This window comes from Monodon monoceros, unplaced genomic scaffold, assembly GCF_005190385.1.
Source record: "Monodon monoceros isolate NGI ecotype Baffin Bay Population unplaced genomic scaffold, NGI_Narwhal_1 Super_Scaffold_2, whole genome shotgun sequence".
Taxonomy (NCBI): Eukaryota; Metazoa; Chordata; class Mammalia; order Artiodactyla; family Monodontidae; genus Monodon; species Monodon monoceros.
In genome coordinates this window covers 62235051-62255432 of record NW_021703776.1, presented here as the reverse complement: position 1 = coordinate 62255432, position 20382 = coordinate 62235051, and the positions used below count along the sequence as shown (strand labels likewise).

The window sequence follows — 20382 nt, the reverse complement described above, 5'->3', positions numbered from 1 at the left end:
TATACACTACCAAATGTAAAATAGATAGCTAGTGGGAAGCAGCCGCATAGCACAGGGAGATCAGCTCGGTGCTTTGTGACCACCTAGAGGGGTGGGATAGGGAGGGTGGGAGGGAGGGAGACACAAGAGGGAAGAGATACGGGAACATATGTATAACTGATTCACTTTGTTATGAAGCAGAAACTAACACACCATTGTAAAGCAATTATACTCCAATAAAGATGTAAAAAAAAAAAAAAGAAAAGAAAAAGTCCATGGAGGGAGAAGCGGTGTGACACAGATGAAACTGATGCAGACAAAACTGATGCCAGTGTCTCTCTCACTCCTTCATCTCTGGAGCCCTCCTAATTCTCCGGATCTTTCCTCCCTCCTTCTTATCTCAAAGGCAACGTATGTATTACCAGGCAGAAGAATGGAGCATTTGGAGTCTGAGCCCTGCTACCTCTGAACAACTGTGGGATCTTGAAAAACATCACTTCCCTTCTCTAAGCATCTCTGTTTCCCCATCTGTTAAATCAGAACGATAATAACCACCACCTCAGGGGTGACTATAACATTATCTATGAAAACCTAAAGACTGGGGTTTGTCTATTCCAAAATATTCTCTAAATCTAGTTCACAGTACAGTTAAAATGCCTGGTAGAGTATTAACCTTAAGGCAGGTCATTCCTTATTTGGAATGTGAAACCTGGGACAAACTGCATCCGGGTCAATCATACATAATAACTACCAGAGATTTTGGTGATGTCTAAAAGGAAGGAAAACCGAGGCTGGGGAGAGAGCTGCTCTTTTATTTGGGCGGCAGACAATGCACGGTTATAAATGCCAAAAGAAATCTGGTTGAAAGCAAACAACCAGATTGACACATGCATGGAAAAACTCACGGTTATTCCATCTTAAACCGTGTAAACAACAGGACAATTTATTCTGTCAACATAGGGAGTGTAATTATTTTTTTTAAGTTTTTTTTTTTTTTTTTTTTTTTGCGGTACGCGGGCCTCTCACTGTTGTGGCCTCTCCCGTTGCGGAGCACAGGCTCCGGACGCGCAGGCTCAGCGGCCATGGCCCACGGGCCCAGCCGCTCCGCGGCATGTGGGATCCTCCCGGACCGGGACACAAACCCGTGTCCCCTGCATCGGCAGGCGGACTCTCAACCACTGCGCCACCAGGGAAGCCCTTTTTAAGTTTTTTTTAAATGCTCATTCATATATATGGTAATCGGCTGGCTCCCTCCAAAACAGCCACATAGCAATATTCTGGAAGGCATTGTCATCTTCCAAGTCACTCTCGAAGCAACAGGAGAAGCAGCTCCTTATTTGTGACTTTGTACTGCTTGAAAGGCAAGCTATAATTAATAATACTCAATCTTTTACCATTATTCATAGCTCTGTTTTACTTTGGTCAGCACCTGGTCTCTATAAATGAGCCCAATCCCCTTAAAATTCTCCATGCATGTTTTGCTCCCTAATTATTTACCGGAACCTAGGATGGTTGTCCAGTTTTGGAAATCAGTGTGCAAATATTTATAGTTTGCCTCTTTCCTTTCATTTTCTGAGACATCATAGGAACTTTTTAAATCAAGTATAAAAATTAAACTATTAAAAAACAACCCATGGGATCACAACCCATAGAAAAATGAGACAAGGCACAGAGAAATCAAAGACAAGAAAAGACTGTGGAAAATAAATCCCACCTGACAAATGAAAGACTATTTTCTTATATCTTTCATCAAAGTATTGTGGACAATTAATATTTTATGCTCTGTATGAAGAAAGAGGATGGAATTTGACCTATAAATGTTTGAAACACACCTTATTTGTTTATTATCCACTAATAACAAACATATATTCAGATAAAAAGTACATTATTGCTCATGAAATCAAATTAAATTAAAGGGTGATTAAATTAAATCACCCAAATTAAAGGGTGATTCTCAGTCCGAGTAAATACAGAAAAGCTGCCAAAACCATCTGTTTGCCTCTCAATGATCTCATTTGTTTTCATCAAATAATATTGAGATTTTTCAAATTAGATTAATCTTTTGCCCAGTTATTAGGCTATTTGGATTAAAATGTATGACAATTATTAGCATAAAATAATCTGAAAAGTACACTGAAACACTTGCTTGAGAAGAATAAGTTATAATTTACTTACTTTTTTGTTTGAAAGAATAATCTGGCTTCATAAAAGGTAAGAACAATGTGATAAGCAGTGCCAGGTATCCAATAAATACCTGGCGTGGGATCAGTAAATACTTGTTGAATGAATGAATGAATGGAACATATGAGCCATCCGATTGAAGCAAACAAGAACACAAATGCCTATACACACACACACACACACAACCTTCCTAAAAATCCTTTTGGAAATATGAGTTTTCATATTTCTGTCTCAGCAGATTTACTCTACTGCTTCCTTTTAAATACCAACATCTTCTTCAAAGGAAAATAAGCAGAAGTCATGATAGGATTCATGTTTTTGTTTGACCCCCCCCACCCTCCTGTAAACAATCAACAAACAAAAACTTAAAAGCCCAGGAAATGATATTTTAACAAGCGCCCTAGGTGATCATGAGTGGCGGGCAATGCCTAAGAACTACTCCATGCCTCTGTGTGGCTCACGACCTTCACCTAGGAGCTTCCCGCAAACAGCTCTCTTTGGATGTGATGAACTCCTTCTTGATCACAAAAATGAGTTGCCTCTTCTGGAAAGCCTTCCCCAGCACACTCCCCTTGCCCTCTGCACTCTGGCACACCTTCCCTGGAGAACTTACCCCGTTGGAGGGTATTTTTTTGTCCCTCCAGTAGAGCAAGCTCCTTGAGGGCTCGGATCCCCTCTGGTTGATCTCTGTGTCACTAACACCTTGGCAAGTGAGTGATTTAAGCTCTCTGAGCCTTCGGTTTCCTCATATATAAAATGAGAAAGACAGAAGTGACCCTGCCGTTGTGAGGACTAAGTGGTGAGCATAAACCAACTAACACAGTATCCAGCACTGTGGGGAAACACATCCCTTTGGGACTACTACTATGAAGGTAACAGGTGAGGCTAAAGGTTTTAAAATCAACCAGACAATTCACACCTCACCACCCACAGGGCTTCAACAGCACTAAGTGGAAAAGCAAATGCCACGGCTTTCTCAAAGGGTTAAAGCTCTTGGTAAATACAAGCAGGTTCCACTTTTCATCACACCAGAAGGTGACCAACATAGAGAAGACCTTGTTTTCCTGTAGGAACAATATCATCACTGAGCCTGGCCTCAAAACAAACAATAGGAATGATCCTTAAAGACCCACAGAGAATGAGCATAGTCTTTACGGATGTAATATAAACTTCTGTAATTATTTCAAGGAATGAAACGAGACTCCACATAATTACAAATAAACTATGAACACCAATTACAAGTGTTCCCAAATATACATCAGTACACATAGAATATAAACATAAGCATAAATTAATATGGGGATTTTAAATGGCCCAAATTTCTTAAGAGACTGTCCAAGAAAGAATGAGCTGATGAGATGCCTTCTTCTCTCTGTACTTTCTCCCTATTGGAAGTAACAAAACAAAAAGTAATAACTTCAGAGAGTCTTCAAATGCCTCAAATGTGAAGTATGCTTGATAACTGAGATGATAAAAATGAGAATGATGATATTTTCTCATTGAAAAATCATTCTTAGAAATAAGAGGCATGTAAAACAGTCCCCCTTTCTTCATCTAGCCTATATTCTAAACTTACTTGATTCTGTTACTGCAGTTCAGTTCACTGGGTGAAATTTTGCAAAAATACCACCATTCAAGTCTTAATTTGTTGACAACTGTCAGTGCTTTCTATATTTCACTGAAAAACAGAAAAGAATTGCTGACCCTCAGTTAGGTTCTTTAAAAGGAACTTGATACCATTTCTCACAAAACCACAGAAAGGGGGAGGAAAATATCCCTTGTAACATGGGAGAAACCCAGAACAGGAAAGAACTGGGATAAGAGTGTGCACGTGGCAGTCTCAAATAAACAGTTGGCTCTATGGGCAGTGTATGGGCAACGTGGCTACGTGCGCAAGTTTTTAAGGCAAAAGCAGCCGATTTGCCTAAATGTTGCTAAGTATAATACCAACTTCTCCTCTAGTCTATCATAATCTTTTAGGAAGAAAGGCTTGAAAACTCTCAAAGGAATAGGAAAGGAGACTAGCCTTGCCTCTTTTGGAGGCAATTACAATTTAACTTGTGCATGCCTCTCCCCACAGCATTTTGATTTCCAGGTTTGTCTTTGAGCATCAGACACACAGGAGCACAGCAAGAATGGCAAGTTGGTTCCCTGTAGCTTGGCATAAAACTGAAAGTCTAAATGTCTATCAACAGGGGACGTTAAATAAATTATTGTACGTCTGTGCTATGGGATCCACACAACTAAAAAGCATGAACTGGCATGGGAAAATTCCTAAATCATATTACTGTAGAGATATTTTTAAAAAGCAAACTGTGAAAGAATAATTACTATTTAATTTCATTTATGTGAAAATAAAACCACACATACAAAATTACATATATATATAAATGTGTGTATACGTAATAAACTGGAAAAGGTCTGGGAAAGACACAATAAATTGATAACAGTTGTTATTTCTGAAAAGAGTGGGGTTTTGTAGCTCAGAAAAGACTTTACTCCCTTGTTTAAATTTTTAGTATGGTAATGCATTGATGCAGTAGTGGGATAGCTACTACATCAATAGTTAAAATTAAAAATAAAGTTAAAATTGAAAATAATTATGCTAAGGAAGGGAAAGAGGAAGAGAAAGAAGTTGGAAAAGAAAAAAAAAAGTTTCAGCAAATGATGGGAAGTCCTTTGCCAGTTCTTGGGGCTCAAGTCCCACCACCCTCCCCGCCATTTATTTACACAACTGAATAACTAGGAAGAGTTTTGATAACCATTCACCAGCACTTCAACATTTGAGTTACATTTTCTTGGTCATTATCTACTTTTCTTTCTTTTTTATACCATCATTCTAATGATAAAAAAAATTCAAAATAGCAGGAGAGCAAAGGATCACAGCCTCACAGCTACGAGGGGCAAAGAGATTTCACCCCAAAGATGCACTGACCAGGGCAGATATCAACCAAGAGCCTCTCACAGATGTGCTTCTCATTCCTTCATGAAAAAGGCCCACCTTCCCTCTTCCTTTCCTTTCTTTACCTGGTAGCAGTGGTTCTCAAGCCTCAGCCCCCATGAGAGTCCCGGTGGTGACCTGAAAATGTAGACTCAGGGAACCGGGGGCAGAGCTTGTGATACAGCAGGCCTGCAAGCCTAATGGTGAGACCAGTCTGTCCCCCATCGCTGTCATTTACTAGCTCTGTCGCCCTGGGGCTCTCAGTGCCACCACTTCATGTGTAAAACGGGGCTTTGATAGTACCTCCCTCAGCAGGCTGTGAAGATCCAGTGCCTGGCCCTGCGTAAGGACTATATATATGTTCGAGCCCCTGCAGTTTTGATGAAGATGATCAGTATCTCAGTTACTACTGTTACTGGGCAAGGCCCAGGAAGCTGCATTATCATAGGTAAGTCTTTGGTCCACTGCATTTTGAGAAACACTGCTTACACTCACAATTCCCTCAGGTAAGAGGAAGAACAAACAAACACAAACAATACTCCAGGGAAACTCAAAGCAACTGGCTTGGACTATTGTTCCATCCGGTTGTGTGCCTGCTGATGGTAGAAAGGTTTTCTAGAAGGCGTGTCTTTGCTGGGAAGCCTGTTAGACCCACACCCTTCACCCATTCTGCCAGGTTAGGTACGTGCTGTGCTCACCTTTACAAGATGCCGGATCTGTCTGGTGATCAGCTTTAAAAACAGCATAAGGGGGTACCTCTTAATGCAAATGACTTTCAAAATACAGGAGAATTAAGTCCATCAGCTCTCCTGTCACCCTGCGTTAACTGGCCGGAGGGGCTTTGAGGTCCCTTCAACGCCCTGAATCCGCTTCCCGGACCCGCCCCGGAAGCAGAGAAGGGGGCTTGGTTCCGGAGGCGGGAAGCCCTGGTGGGAGGAGCCCCGGAGTGGCGGGCGGAAGTCGGTGTGGCCCCGGCGGATGCCCTGCATCCCGCCTCCCTCCTCCTCCTACCGGTCGGCGCTGGTCGCTGCCAGCGCGGCACGGGGTCCCCGAGAGCAAGAGCAGCGGTGGCTGTGGATCGGGAGCGCCCGCGGGTGTTCCAGGCCCTTCCCCTGCCAGGCACAGGGCCCCAGGTCTGTAGGAACAGGGTGTGAGTCCTGGCTAGCCATTGCAAACTTTTTGTGACTTAGTGCAAATCGTTAAGGCAGTTCCTCATCTGTAAAATGGGCTTCATGTTACAGATTTAGCACAGTCAAATGTATGCGTCGACCGCAAAAAAAACAAACAAAATTGACCCTGAGATAATCTTGCCTGGACATCATTCTGCTCTAAAATAAAGTATTATCAACAAACTCCTCATTACTATGACTCCTCACTGAATCATTCTAAGTTAAAACCTCCAGTGTTAGCACAGAGCACGCCCGTTGGAAGAGGACTTAGGAGAAGCACAGCTGCCGCGGTTGTCTCAGAGTATCTGCACCACACTGAGGATTTGTTGCTGTCCTTGTTCCACTGTGTGATCAGAGGACACGAGATGGGGAGGAGAGGTTTACCCAGATTCCTTGGAAGGCCAAATCCAGAGTGGTTTCTGGGTTCACACCAAGATCTCCTCTCTACCCAGGTAATGCTCCCAAAAAGGGAGGTAATCCTCCCTTTTTGGTCGTTATTCCTTTACTGCACACGTTCTTTGGTCTCAGCTTCTTGTACTTACCCTTGCCCAGTGCCAAAATCCAGGGTATAACCTAAATGCCCAGGAATGGAGAAATGACCCAATGAATGTTGGTACGTTCCCACGCAGAATCTTATGTGCCCATTAAGGACAGTATTTCCAAACAAGTTGAGAAGATGTTATGCCCTGATGTTAAGTGGGAGAAGAAAAAAAAAAAGCAAAAACAAAAACCAATAACACAATTCAATAGTAAGATATCAACTAGGTAAACACTTCGACATGGGGAAAAAAATGCAGAAAATATATATCGAATATTAACTATTTAATAGTTAATTAAATAGTTAACTGGGTGGTGGGATCATGAGTAATTTATTTTCTGCTTTTCCACAGTTTAGCCTTTTTTTCTTTTGCGGTACGCGGGCCTCTCACTGTTGTGGCCTCTCCTGTTGCGGAGCACAGGCTCCGGACGCGCAGGCTCAGCGGCCATGGCTCACGGGCCCAGCCGCTCCGCGGCATGTGGGATCCTCCCGGACCGGGGCACGAACCCATGTCCCCTGCATCGGCAGGCAGACTCTCAACTACTGCGCCACCAGGGAAGCCCTTAGCCTATTTTTAAAAGCTTATTCTATGAGCATATGTAACTATTCTAATCAGAAAAACATAAATAAACCAGTGCAAATACAACTGTGTCCCTTAAAACACAGGAGACAAAAATTGTATTATGGAGTAGAAATAGAGAAAATGAAGGGGGCATCTTAAGAGCCCCCTCTACAGCCTGACAAGTCAGCACTTTTCAGGAGTCTTTCTCAGGAAGGTCCACCTCAGGGCAGGCTGGGGATTTTGATCTCCCCCAAAAGGCCTGGACTTTACTGTCAGAAAGAGCATTCAGGGCGCTGAATTCACTGGTCTATTCTCGGGTCCAGTTTAATTTGAAGAGACTTTATCATCCTAAGCTCAAAAAGAATACTCATGAAATGTATTTGCCACAAGTATCATTTTCCCTTGGAAGATTAGGATGATCAAAGGAAAGAATGATGATAAAGGAAACAGCAGGACAAGAAGGAAAGTGGGTTACACACTACAGCAACCCAAAGTGCCCTCCTGTACTACGGTTAACTGGAAATGAACCTAATGCCTCGGGCATGGTTCCTTCACACATTCTGCTTCCGCCCTGTAGCATCCAACTCATCTCTCACTGGCGAGGCAGCCTTGCAAGATGAAGATGGCAAATCAGCCGTAAAAAAAATAAAGAATTAAATAGAAGAGGTTCTTTAAGGTGAATCAACAATAACGTAGACACACATTGGCTCAGTACTGTATTCTTTTCTTTTTTTAATTTAATTTTATTTATTTAGTTATTTTGGCTGCATCAGGTCTGAGTTGTGGCACGTGGGATCTTTGGTGAGGCGTGCGGGATCTTCCGTTGCAGCGCGCGGGCTTCTTTCTAGTTGTGGCGTGCAGGTTTTGTCGTTGTTGTTGTTGCTTTCTCTCTCTAGTTGTGGCCTGCAGACTCCAGGGCACCTGGGCACTGTCGTTTGCGGCACATGGGCTCTCTCGTTGAAGCGGACAAGCTCAGTAGTCGTGGTGCGAAGGTTTAGCTGCCCCGAGGCACGTGGGATCTTAGTTCCCCCACCAGGGATCGAACCCACGACTGCTGCATTGGAAGCCGGATTCTTTACCACTGGACCACCAGGGAAGTCCCAGTAATGTATTCTTAACTGTAATTACTTTATCTGACCATCAGCTTGGGAGACTCCTAAGAAGTTACTATTTCAGGTCTTGCATCAATAGCTCTCAGAAGTCACGTGAGTAAAACATGTGCCTCCCAACTCCGTAGGAAAGAGGTGAGAAGTAAATGGTTAATTTCTCCTGCTCCAAAAGGCTTTGGAAGACGCATTTTTATAGTCAAGTCCATCAGGTATTTACAGAGCACCTACTATATTATATTAACTGCCAGGCACTTTGCTAAACACATTGACTGTGTCTCGCCATTAGCTCCCTCCGACACAATTATTATCCTCATTTAACAGGAGAGGGAACTCGGGTAGAAAGAGGTTCCATGTCTCTACCTGCTCAAGTGAAAACGTTGGGGTATTAGTTTCTCAGGCTGCTGTGACAAATTACCACCAGCTTGGAGGCTTAAGACAACAGAAATGTATTATTCTCTCACAGTTCTGTAAAGTAGAAGTCCAAAATCAAGGTGTTGGCAGGGCCATGCTCCATCTGAAGCTTCTAGGGAAGAACCCTCCTGGCCTTTTCCCAGCTCCTGGTAACCCGAGGCATTCCTTGGCTTGAGGCAACACAACTCCAACCTCTGCCTCTTATTTATTTATAGACTTAAACATTATAGTTTAAGTCTATAAATAGTAACTACAATAACTATAGTTACTCACAAACAACTTGGCATTAATCCTTGATGTGTGGATTTCATATAATAGTGTGCGTTGAAAAGTTCAAAGTCCTCCTTGAGCGTAGAGACTTGTGGGTTATCACTAGAAATGGCGCTTTAGTTTACTTGGTTTCTATGGAGCTCCTTTTGAGAGCTCTACAGAAGGGAGCCTCCCCTTTGCAGCTCCAAAAAAGGATATTCTTCTGTGGGGGTAGAAATCACCTGGTCAAGGTCTCTTTCAGAGGTTCCCACCCAGGCTGCACATTAAATCTCCTGGGAGCTTCTTCAAAAGACAGATGCCTTAGCCCCCCGCCCCAGGGCAAGTGAATCTGAATCTCAGCAACAGAGCCCAGGCATCTATACCTGCCCCTCTTGTTATACAGCCACCTTCTCTGTGTGTCTCTGTCTGCTCTTCATATAAAGACACCAGTCATATTGGATTTGCAGCCACCCTAATCCGGTATGACCTTATCTTAACTAATTACATCTCCAAAGATCCCATTTCCAATTAAGGTCACATTCTGAGGTTCCTAATGGACATGAACTTTTGGGGAACACTCTGCGACCCAGGATGCATCTTCAGGGTGAGAAATCTCTTTGCAACCCAGGACTGTTGGATTTGGACTTGGCAGTGTGACTCCGGAGCCCACATCCTGAACCACTGTGCTCATTTTGACCTCTGGGGGACCACACTGCATACACTGACATACACTAGGTGACATCAGAGCGTGACCTGGCTCCTGTCCTGAGGAGCTGAGGGTCTACTGAATGCAAACAAGACAATGAAAACGCACATCACTGAAGTATCTGTGTGAACTTCTGGATGCCATGGAAACTTAACCAGGAAAGTGACGGATGAGGGCTGGGCGACCTTGAGCACAGGCAGCATCTGGGCAGGTTGGGGGAGAGACCTGAGCTAAGGCAGAGGCAACCTAGAACAGTGTGTTTGAAAGAGACAGGCGTGCCGGAGGGCCACAGGAGATGGGGGTGGAGTAAGAGATTAGAGATGCGTTTTAGAGATGCTTCAAAGACAAAGGGAAGGACTTAGATTTCATTTGGAAGGAAAGAAACAACTTTAATAGGGACCAAAATGATAAAAATTGGTCTAAAAGACTCCTCTGGCAGATGTGGGCAGGGCGAGCGTAGAGCCTCGAAAAACTGAGTGTTGAAACTTCATGACAGAACAGGCTTGCGTGCGTGTGTACCAACCTGCAGAGGCATCATGTTTACATCTCTTCTGTGGCATTTTAACAGCTTGCCTCAGAAAATAAACCAACGATGTAGATGCTCGCCATACTTTCATCCCCCACTAGGAGGACCCCCCTTACTACCAACCCCCCAACACTCACACACACAGCAGCTTCCCTCCCAACACCCACTTGCACCCAAGCCAAGAGCTGAGTGAAGAGAAAGGTGAGAGAAAGAGAAATTAAAATGCCTGCAGGAACAGCCAGAAAAGGCAGCCAAGACATAAATTACCTTTGCACCGCTCACAACAGGCTCCCCTCTGCTTGATGGCCAGGGCACAGTCTCTCGACAGCACTGGGCACTTCTCTCTCTTACAGGTCACTTCCTTGTTCTAGGCAAAAAGGACAAGAAACATTTGAAATCAACTTCAAAACAGAATCCCCAGAATCCTACCACATGGCTGAGGTTTTCCTAGCTTCCCTCTTCCAATCTTGCCTTCATCTTGGTGAGAAAACTCTGTGATAGCAAATGAGATTTTGCTCTTTCTGGAACAAAAATATCCTTCCAGGAATAGATTGAGATTAGGGGCAGATGAAAGGGGATGAAAAGTCCCTTCTTTACCAGCCAATTTAACCTAGATAACCGAACTCCGAGAGAGAGAGAGAGAGGCTTTCTCCCGCCCTGCTCTAAGGTTTCTTTTTAGTACACACTATAGAAATGATAATATTTGTGTAAATCATATTTTGCCCATTGGGCTACCTGGGCTAGGACTGCATCGTGAGAACAAAAATATTTGCACACGGCCGTCCAACAATCCTTAATAGTAGAGTGCATTAAAATGCAGCAATCTAAAGTTCCAACTCAAATAATGACAAAGTTGAGTATTGAATCGGCTCAGTAAGAGAAAAGATAATATTCCCTATGCCAAGCAGAGACACAGGAGTCAGTGTTTTATAGCTGTGGGACAGCTGCATTATATTAGCACTTATGCTAATGACAGTGTGGTGAGCATTTGCATCTTTGGTTTTATCCTGAAAAGTTAGCTATTAAAATGACTTCAAGAAGATCCAAATATGATGCATATACCTGTTTGGAGAACAGGATGCACATGAACCAAAAATACTATGTCACAACACTTCAACGAGATTGGAGCTGTAACAAGGTTCTAGTAAATGCTAGGTGCTGTTGCTTTCATTCCTATTAAAATGCTGTGAGATAAGTATTATCACTATCTCTTGTTTATAAGCAGGAAAACTGCTGTTCAGAGAAGGTCTATGACTTTTTCAAGATCATACAGCTTTGCAGTGGCAGAGGTGGATTTCAATATTGAGCTCACAAATGTGTACAATGCCCACGTCCTACCCTGAGTTAAGGCTGGGATGGCCACATTCATTGCCTGATTTAGGGAAAGATCAGAGAGGAGCAACTGACCAGCCCTCTGACCTCGAGATGAATTCAGAACCCTCCTGGAATATGTGCAGGAGAAATCCTGACTCAGCCCTGACAATGACCTTGGGAAGATTCACAAGTGTAACCAGTATGCTTCAATGTCAAGAATAAGGAAGATCTCCCCACTTCTATTCAAGCACCAAGAAGGGGTGTGAGGGGGTGAGGGGTGTGAAAGTGTTTAAGTGTGTGTGTGTGTGTGTGTGTGTTGGGGACCTGGGGGCCAAGCTGAGCCCATACACCAAATTCTAGCTCTAAAGCAGTTCTCAGATAAAACATGTCACCTTCTGTGCTGCCCTCCAATTCCCTAGGAGTTGCAGAGCCCCTCAAAATGTTCCCAGGGGCTAAAATGATTCTAAAATGAGTCCAAATTGTCATCTCCTCCCTTTTTGAATGAGCAGAACCTCTGAGAGTCCCAGAACCCCACTCCCTCCAACTCACCAATCACTCCTCCCCCAGAGTAAGGTATATGGAGCCTGGGCACAGGTGAGCCTCGCCATTCCAACAGCTCTATTTCTACACAGTCTTGTTGTCTCACTGCGCTGATGGCTTTTCAAGGCCACTGAAGCATGGGAATAATGAGCCCACCCCAATCGGTGCTGCTCAAATGCCTCCACGTAGAAAATGGCCATCATTACCGAGACCAATGTGGTAAACACACTGATGGGGCCGTCCCAACACCTGCCTGGCCACTCAAAGAGCGAGCATCAGTTCTCAGCACTGTACCCACTCCTGCAGGGCTGGTGTGCAGACCTTCTATTTCTTCGTTTATTGGTTATTGGTGTCTGATTGTAAGGTGTGGCTGACCTGAGTAATCCAGTCTCCTTTTCTTTCCCCCTTTTTGGTGTGTGTTATGTGATAAAGGTTCTCATAGGGCTAGCAGTGATCCTCACCCTTGCCTGCTAATCAGAACCCGTGTGCAGTTCTTAACAAAGCCTGGCACTGTCTCCCATTCCCTGAAGCTCAGATCTGATTTATCTCAGGACCAGGCTCCCCAGGTAATTCCAGTGTGCAGCCCAGGCTGAGAACCACCACTGTGCGGGGAGCGTTCTTAGTACCAGCGGGGCTGAGGTGGGCTCGGGAGCTGTCCACAGTCCCGGAGTGAATGGCTGCCTGCAACATGAACCCAGGTATCCTGGCTCCGAGCCCTGCAATTCTCCTTCCCTCACCCTCTCTTTTTCATAATAATGGTGGCATCATGACTCACTGTAAGTCATGGCCCTTTGAGTTATGTTCATATTTTTTTCTTAAATACAAACATAATACATAGTTATAGTCACAATTCAAATTAAAGAGGTACATCCTTAAAAATTAATAGTGCCCTTTTGCCACCACCAAAGTAATCTAGAACAACGATCAGGTGTCTATGCTGCTTGGCATTATGAACAGTGACTTAGCTTTGCAAAGTGCAGTTACTCAAAGCCATAGTTTGATACCAGCTGCCCCACCCAGGGCATTACCTCAGAGCATCTGTTACCTCGGCTTTATGCATTCAGCAAAGCTGGCTGCAGCCTTAAGGAAAAGCCACCCCCCAACCCCCAAGTGTATCTCCTCTCTGAAAGGAAGACTCCTCAGACACAAGGAAGTAAAAACTCTAACAGTAGTCAGAGTGGGTGTAAAGTCAAAATTTGGGGTCTAATGTATAGGAAGACACACAGTCTCTTACATATAGGAATTCTTTGCTAAATTAGAAACCTAGCAGCCAATCAAAATCCATAGCAAGATCCCAAGATCCATAATAAATAGCTGGTAATTATAGTTCAGCAGAAAATTTATTTCAACCAGATGACTTGTAGATTCACTTCTGGAATTTTTTGTGTACTCACACACACACACACACTCGCACAGAGAGAAATAAACCTAAACCTTAGCTGTAGGTTTAGTGAGGTTTTTTTCCCCCTTCTGATAACACTTGGAGTTTTTTTATATCTACCAAGGGTCACGCTGGTACAGAGCTGCCAGACCTGATCATTTCCCAGCTGCCTGGTTGCATGGATATAGAGCACAAGCTCAGAATCCCAGGTCCTCAAAGAAAGAAAGAAAAACTGCAGAGAATCGCTGGTGAGAGGCTGATTCCTCCATCTTCTTAATTGAGCCCAGCAGCTACCAAGTAAATTCAAGCACAGGTTAATTAAGACCACTCGCTTTGCTTTCCCTGATTTTGTCAAGAGACAAAAACACTAGTCTTCAAGCCAGCAGCTCTGGTGAGAAGGGGCACACGCAAAGCCGTGTCTTCAGGACTCCCTCTCCACTGGCCGCCTCATCCCCACGTGCACCAAGTGTCCTCTGCTCTTACTCAAGGTCTTGGCTCATTTGGTTCACGTTTTCATTCACAAAATGTTTTCTGACACTGACTCACACTTACTGAACACTTTCTATGTATCAGGCTCTGTGCTAAGAATAGTATATGCATTATTTCACAAAAAAAATCCACATCATCCCCATTTTACAGATGAGGAACCAACATTAGTAAACTTGCCCAGGTCACACAAGAGGAAGATCTGGAATACAAATAGAGGTCCGACTCCAAAGGCACGTGCTTAAATGCTGCACTTTGCTACTTCCCAGCATGCAGGATACACACAAGAACTAAAGAATGTCATAGTCCTAAGGCCCCAGAAGAGATTAATACCTTCCAGGTGGTTCCACATATGTGAAATGAGCTCTCTAACAAGAGCTGAATAGCTCCAAAGAGCTGTGTCATCACCAACCACGGGAAGGTCTACAAACACCAGCTGTTTTCTGGTAACAAGGAAAGATGCACTATTTTGTATATTGATAGGTATCTATGCCTATCACACCTCTGACAGCCAGACTCACATCCCCAAGCAAATTTTCCCCAAGATTCCAACCTGAGTTTGAGTCTCCCCAAATCTAAGCCACAGAAATGGTGGTAAAAATGCTCTGGAGGAAAATGTCAGAACATTCTTAAAAACCAACCTAGCCAGTGCCTACGAGTAATAAACGCCATCACATTTTTCATTCTCAGTCTCCGTCTCTCCATGTTTACCACTTTCTAGGGTCAGCCAGCCTGTGATTTACCTGTTGTCAAAGGCATCTGTTTGCACTATTGCCTCCTTTCAGAAAGACCAAATATATCAAAATTCAAAACACAGCCTCTGGGGGCACATGAAATGAAGTGCCAACAAACAAAAAGAAAAGAGGGGCATAGGGAGTAATAAAGAAAAAAACTTACATAGCTGGCAACAAAGCTCTATAGGGACGGGAGCCAAACCACAGCTCCGGCGCAGCCAAGTTCAAACAGGATTCCAGCAGCCAGCTTGCTGTATCTAAGGTCTGCCAGTAGATGGCAGCACAGAGTCCCCTGGGCTTAGGAAATGTGCCAAGAGACCCGCCAGTGCCTCCTGAGCATTTTTCAGTGTCTGGCATGGAGGGAAATGATCTCTCGCTGATTTGGCGGCGCGGAGCGCGGGGAGGAGGGGGGCGGCTGGTTAGAGAAGATAGCAAATCGCCATTCTGAGATTTTCCGGTTTGCTTTTCTCAACGAGAAAAAAAAAAATGTTTTTGAGATGCTTTTGTTTTATTTCAAGCCAGTGTCTTGAAGATATTTTTTTTTCTAAGATTCTTCCAGGCGCAATCCTATTATGGACTATGGAAAGTATTACCTGACCTTTCATTTATATTTAAGCATAATAATAAAATAAAAAATCTGGAGAGGACAACACAGCAGCTGATATGATGAGAGTGATCAGGGAGAAACGTCGGCTGGCAGATGCGGTATTTCTAGACTATGAAACAGCAACACAAATCTCTCGAAATAAGGAAAATGAAAATACCTGGTGCCTTGCCTGCTGATCCTCCATGTGATTAGCCATATTAGGAAGGTGGCAGACCACAGGAGTCTCTTCCTCTAGAAGATGGTGTTATTTTCCTTCCATCCTTGGCTTTTATGAAAGCAAAGCCTGCCTTGGAGGCAAATAGCAGTCATTTGGCGAACTTGCAAATTCTAAGTGCCAAATCCTTTTTCAGAAAATCAAGAAGGCCGTGAAGTTGTAATATTTTTTTCTGCCCCAAATGAACAACAAAATATGTCAATAAAGCACATGGGCCAGGTGATATCATTAGAGAGGATAAAGAGGTAGAAGTGACTCTCTTTCCTAAATTAAAAACCCTCCAGACTACCCTGCCTTGCTGCATATATGCACACACCCCTGTGTCATTTCCTCACTGTAGTCTTTTTTAGGGAGGGGCCCTACAGATGGATTCCGCTATCAAAATGCAAATATCCATGGGGCTGGACTCATAGTAATTCTGAATAAGGTGTTCCCTCTGTCATCAGCTACTGTCAGGGGATGGATGCCCAGCACAGTGACTCGGAGAAGTAAAGGAGTGGAAGTTCTAAAGTAGCTGAACCAAAGGCTTGGCCCATGTGCCATTGCACCCAGTGCTGTGTGAACAGGAAAGAAACCACGCAGCAAGCTTCCTGTCTATGGTCTAGAAATGTACACGAGCTTAGAGGGGACAAGACATCAGACGTTAGCAGATCACACAAACACTGCTGTGTAACTTCTGGCACCAAGTGAGAACTACAGAAAAAAATTCCACCTTGACTCAAAAGCTATCGTGGTCAGTGAGCGCAAATAGGACACTAAGACCCTTAGTCAAATTCTCTTTATTACAGAATTTGCTTGAAGTGCCCACACGGTAGTGTTTCACTATTTGAGAGTCTCAAAATTGCTCACAGAGGAATTTGTTTTTAGGAATACAGATGTTTTGCGTCAAGTTTCCCAAGGAGGAAGGTGATCCAACATCAGCGCATGTATTCTCCTTGGAATTCCCGGTCTCCCCACACATGTAGTCAAAGAGGTCAACTTTTCCTTGAAGTGCTCCATTGTAACCCAATTCCAGGCCCAAAATAGCCGAAAAAGGAACTTTATGGTACTTTCGAACACCAGTCACAATTTCTCCTAGGCAATGTTATAAAATGTCTCATAAACAGAAGAATAATACTTCATGTTTACATAGCACTTTTCTTCTAAAGAGCTCTGCAGACATTATTTCATTAATCCTCACAGGTTTCCTAAGATTTGCAGTCGGAGGAATGGCACACAATGAAGTTAAGTGTCTCAGGTCCCTCAGAGCTAGCTAGCAATGAACTTGGGAAGAGAACCTGGTTCCCAGACCTGGATTAAGAGGATAGCCAGGGAGGTTAGTTGCTAAAACACAGCATTAAAATTTATGGGTGCATCATATTAAAATTAGGTTAGCTCCTACATAACCCGTTGAGAGTTCAGGACTAGATTAGTATGTAGTTGAGCGAGTCTGGAAATTTTCTGGAAAGACAGGCCACCTGGGGCGGACATGTGAGGTCTCCCGCCATGTTCCCTGCCCTGTTAGAAGGTAACCTGTGAAAGATGCCACAGAAGGGATGGGCCAAAACTCCAATAAACAGCTCTAACTGCAAAACGTTACAGTTCTAGAATGCAGAGATGTAGACAAAAACTGAAAGAAAAGATCCAGAGGGGGCAGGCTTCATTGATGTCACCGGTTTTGAGAATCCAAAAAGTAAAGTGATTCCCTCTCTGGAACATGTGGTCCGGGGAAATCCTTTGCAAGGGAGCATGAGCCTCAGAAAGGAGACAACACAAGTTTGTACGTGCTCCAGCTGGTCTCCTCTGGACAAAATCTGTTCTTAATCTCTTAGAAAATAATCATGGCGGGGGGGCTGGGAGGGGGTGGGGAGAGACTGAGATAGCTCAGTGGTTGCCAATGGCAGTAGTAAATGTGATTGATGATTTATTATTTTAATTAAGCTTTGACTTGCTTCTTCTTTGTTACTGACAGTACAACTGACTTCTTCATAACTCCTGCACAGAAAGAGCTCGGAGGAAAAAAAAAAAGGAAAGGAAAGGCAGTTTGGGACACTCCAAAGCCTTAGTGTACAAATATGAGGCTCTGGGCCATGTCTCTCAGCTCAACGAAAGTTTAAAAAACACTAACAAAACCATTTCTAAAGCGAAGAAAGTGCGTTTGATAGGGAAAATAACCCAAATTTCCCAGCTGAGATCTCCTCTTCTCTTCCCCAACTGAGTGAGGTCAGTACAAGAGGTGGGAGGCATCTGAGGTCAGTAGAGGTGGGAGGTGTCAATGGCCCTTGTTTTTACTTTATTATTTGCTGTAAAGAGTCATGTATTTTAATGAAATTGAGAGGAAACATAGCCTTTTTTATTTATACAGATATCTACCATTTCTGATGTTTTACATTACTTCCTGTAAAATACAAGCTTCCCTCTCATTATTTCCCTACAGCTTAAAGAACTTTCTTTAGCATTTCCTGTAATACAGGTCTGCGGCAATGAAGTCTCTTATGTTTCTGTTTATTTTAAAATATCTTTGGTCGATGGTCCTTGCTTTTAATGTAAAGTAACATTTCCAGATCTTTCTGAACCACTTCCCCAATCGCCACCACTTTTGCAAATCCCTGCAATAACCAAAGTCACAGGGCTGATCCATCTCTAACCAAACAATGAAGTGGCAATAATAGTTTTCCAGGCAGGTTGCTGAACAATTCAGAATAATAGCACCTGACATTTATGGAAAATCTATTATTTGCCAGACTGTGCTGAACACGTTTTGTGTATTATGTCCTTTTTAACCTTCACAACAAACCTGAGGAACGCACTGATTTACCCCTATTTTATGGGTAGAACTGAGACTCAGAGATTAAATGGCTTACCCAGCTTCACCACGGCACAGATTCAAACCCAGGACTCGCTGATATCACAATCGGTGATTTCATCACTATGGCATACTGCTTGGTATAGAGGCTAATATGAGCTGTCTCTTCCTTGCAGCCAAGAAATTTAAATGTTTGCCTCTGTTAAGCACTCTCCATTTTCAGACCATTATAAACCTTAGTTTGTGATTTCATTTTGAACACAAGAGTAAAAATAGTGCCTTTGAGGAAAGACAGATGATGTCTCTGACTTAAAAACTCAAAACAAGTCTCAGTCTCTGAGTGCCCTGTCATTTGCTAGACAGACCAGAGCCTGGACCAAAAGCCTCCAAGTCCTCAGGTTTCTTCCTTGAATTGAGCCGGGGCGGGGGCGAGGGGTACTCTCCCAGGAGGCTGGCAGCATCCCACAGCCACACTTTTGGAGTCTTTATGTGAAAGCATCTTGCAAAACATCGCACAATTCATCACACTCCGTCTGGGAGTGTTATTCTTTCTTCCCCCAGTCTAGGCTCGGCGAGTCTTTACCCCAGAGACCTGGACCCTGGCAAACGTGGCCTCCCCTGGCCCAGCTAATGGTGCAAACTCTGAACAAAGCTGCCCTTGAAGCCCAGCCATTTAAAAGACTTTATGAAGCCCACTGGGGCCCCCCGATTATTTTGCAACAAGTCATATCCCATGAAGAAATTCACTTCTCTGCAACACAGAGGGAGATTAAAGAAAAAGGCAGGGGGGGAGTGCAAGGGGTTGGAGAAAAGAAGTAAGACCCCCTGTTGCTCTGTCTGGCCAGAATCGTGTCTTTTAGTACCCGTATCCTCTACCAAGGCGATGTTCTCATGATATATGGCCCTAATATGTCACTAAATGACAGTGTTCTGATACTGTACCTTGAAAATATGACACGTGCCAGCAGAAGCAACGGGGGATTAATAAGGAGGCCCTTTTTTATATTTAACTTACCTAACATTTCAATTATTTTTTAACAGACTTTAGTTTGTTGGAGGGATTGTTTGGGGGTCCTAAGCCATTTAAAGATTTAGGTCTGGCTTTTTTTCTTTGGCCTTTTCAAGGAACTCTCAGAACAAAGGAACACAGACCATTAGACTGTCCCGGCTAGTCAAGTACAGCTCTGATTTAAAACAGGGAAGAGTGTCAAACAGCTCCTCATTCTGTTTAATCATATTTTGAAATAGAACCAAAACATTAGCGAAGGCAGAACACAAAAGAAATAACCACCAAATAAAAATAGTAGCCCAAAGAAAGTAGCACTGCCTGGTTTTTATTACACCGTACATCGTATAAGCAAGGGATCTGCTGGCACCACTACATTAATGTAACTGCAATGGACTGAACACAGAGCAGCCAGTGACTGAGTGCAGGGGATCCCGTCGCAGATGCAGCTCTGTGACATCACTCAGGCTCCCAGAAGCCGACTGGAAAATCAGAGGGTAGACTGTGTCCCCTTCTGCCAGGGGACGGGAGCCAGGTATGTGAACTGAGGAGTGAATGTCAGCAGCCTTCATGCATGTGATCCACATTCCCGAGTCTACCCTTTTCTCCTCCCAGTCAAAAGGGACTCACACAGCTGGGATGGGGCATGGAGTCGGGGCTGCAGAGAAAACATCCACAGACTCCCGCACGGGAAGAAGATATGAACCCAGGGTGAAGGGGAGCACAGGCTGAAAAGTAATACAGCCTCGTGTGCAAGTGGCCCAGCTACCTCTCCCAAGACCGTTGATTATTTTACACTATGGGCACCCTTCAGCACATGACAAGTAATGAATCAGCTTTTTCCTCTGCCCCAGAAGAAAACAAAAAAGGGAGGTGGGGTGAAAATCTGTGAATATTTTTATGCCTTTCTGGTGCATTCTTTAGAACTAGCAAGAAGAGGATGG

General features: G+C 43.8%; 1 protein-coding gene across 2 annotated transcripts in view; it reads right to left on the bottom strand.

Annotated features, from left to right (window-relative positions):
- The window catches only part of BMPER (BMP binding endothelial regulator), a 262209-nt gene that overhangs the window by 220569 nt on the left and 21258 nt on the right, over positions 1-20382 (bottom strand). For both annotated transcript variants that reach the window (XM_029234380.1, XM_029234379.1), the window contains exon 3: positions 10639-10738. In XM_029234380.1, the coding sequence (XP_029090213.1) occupies positions 10639-10738 (100 nt within the window). The remainder of the gene's footprint in view (positions 1-10638; positions 10739-20382) is intronic.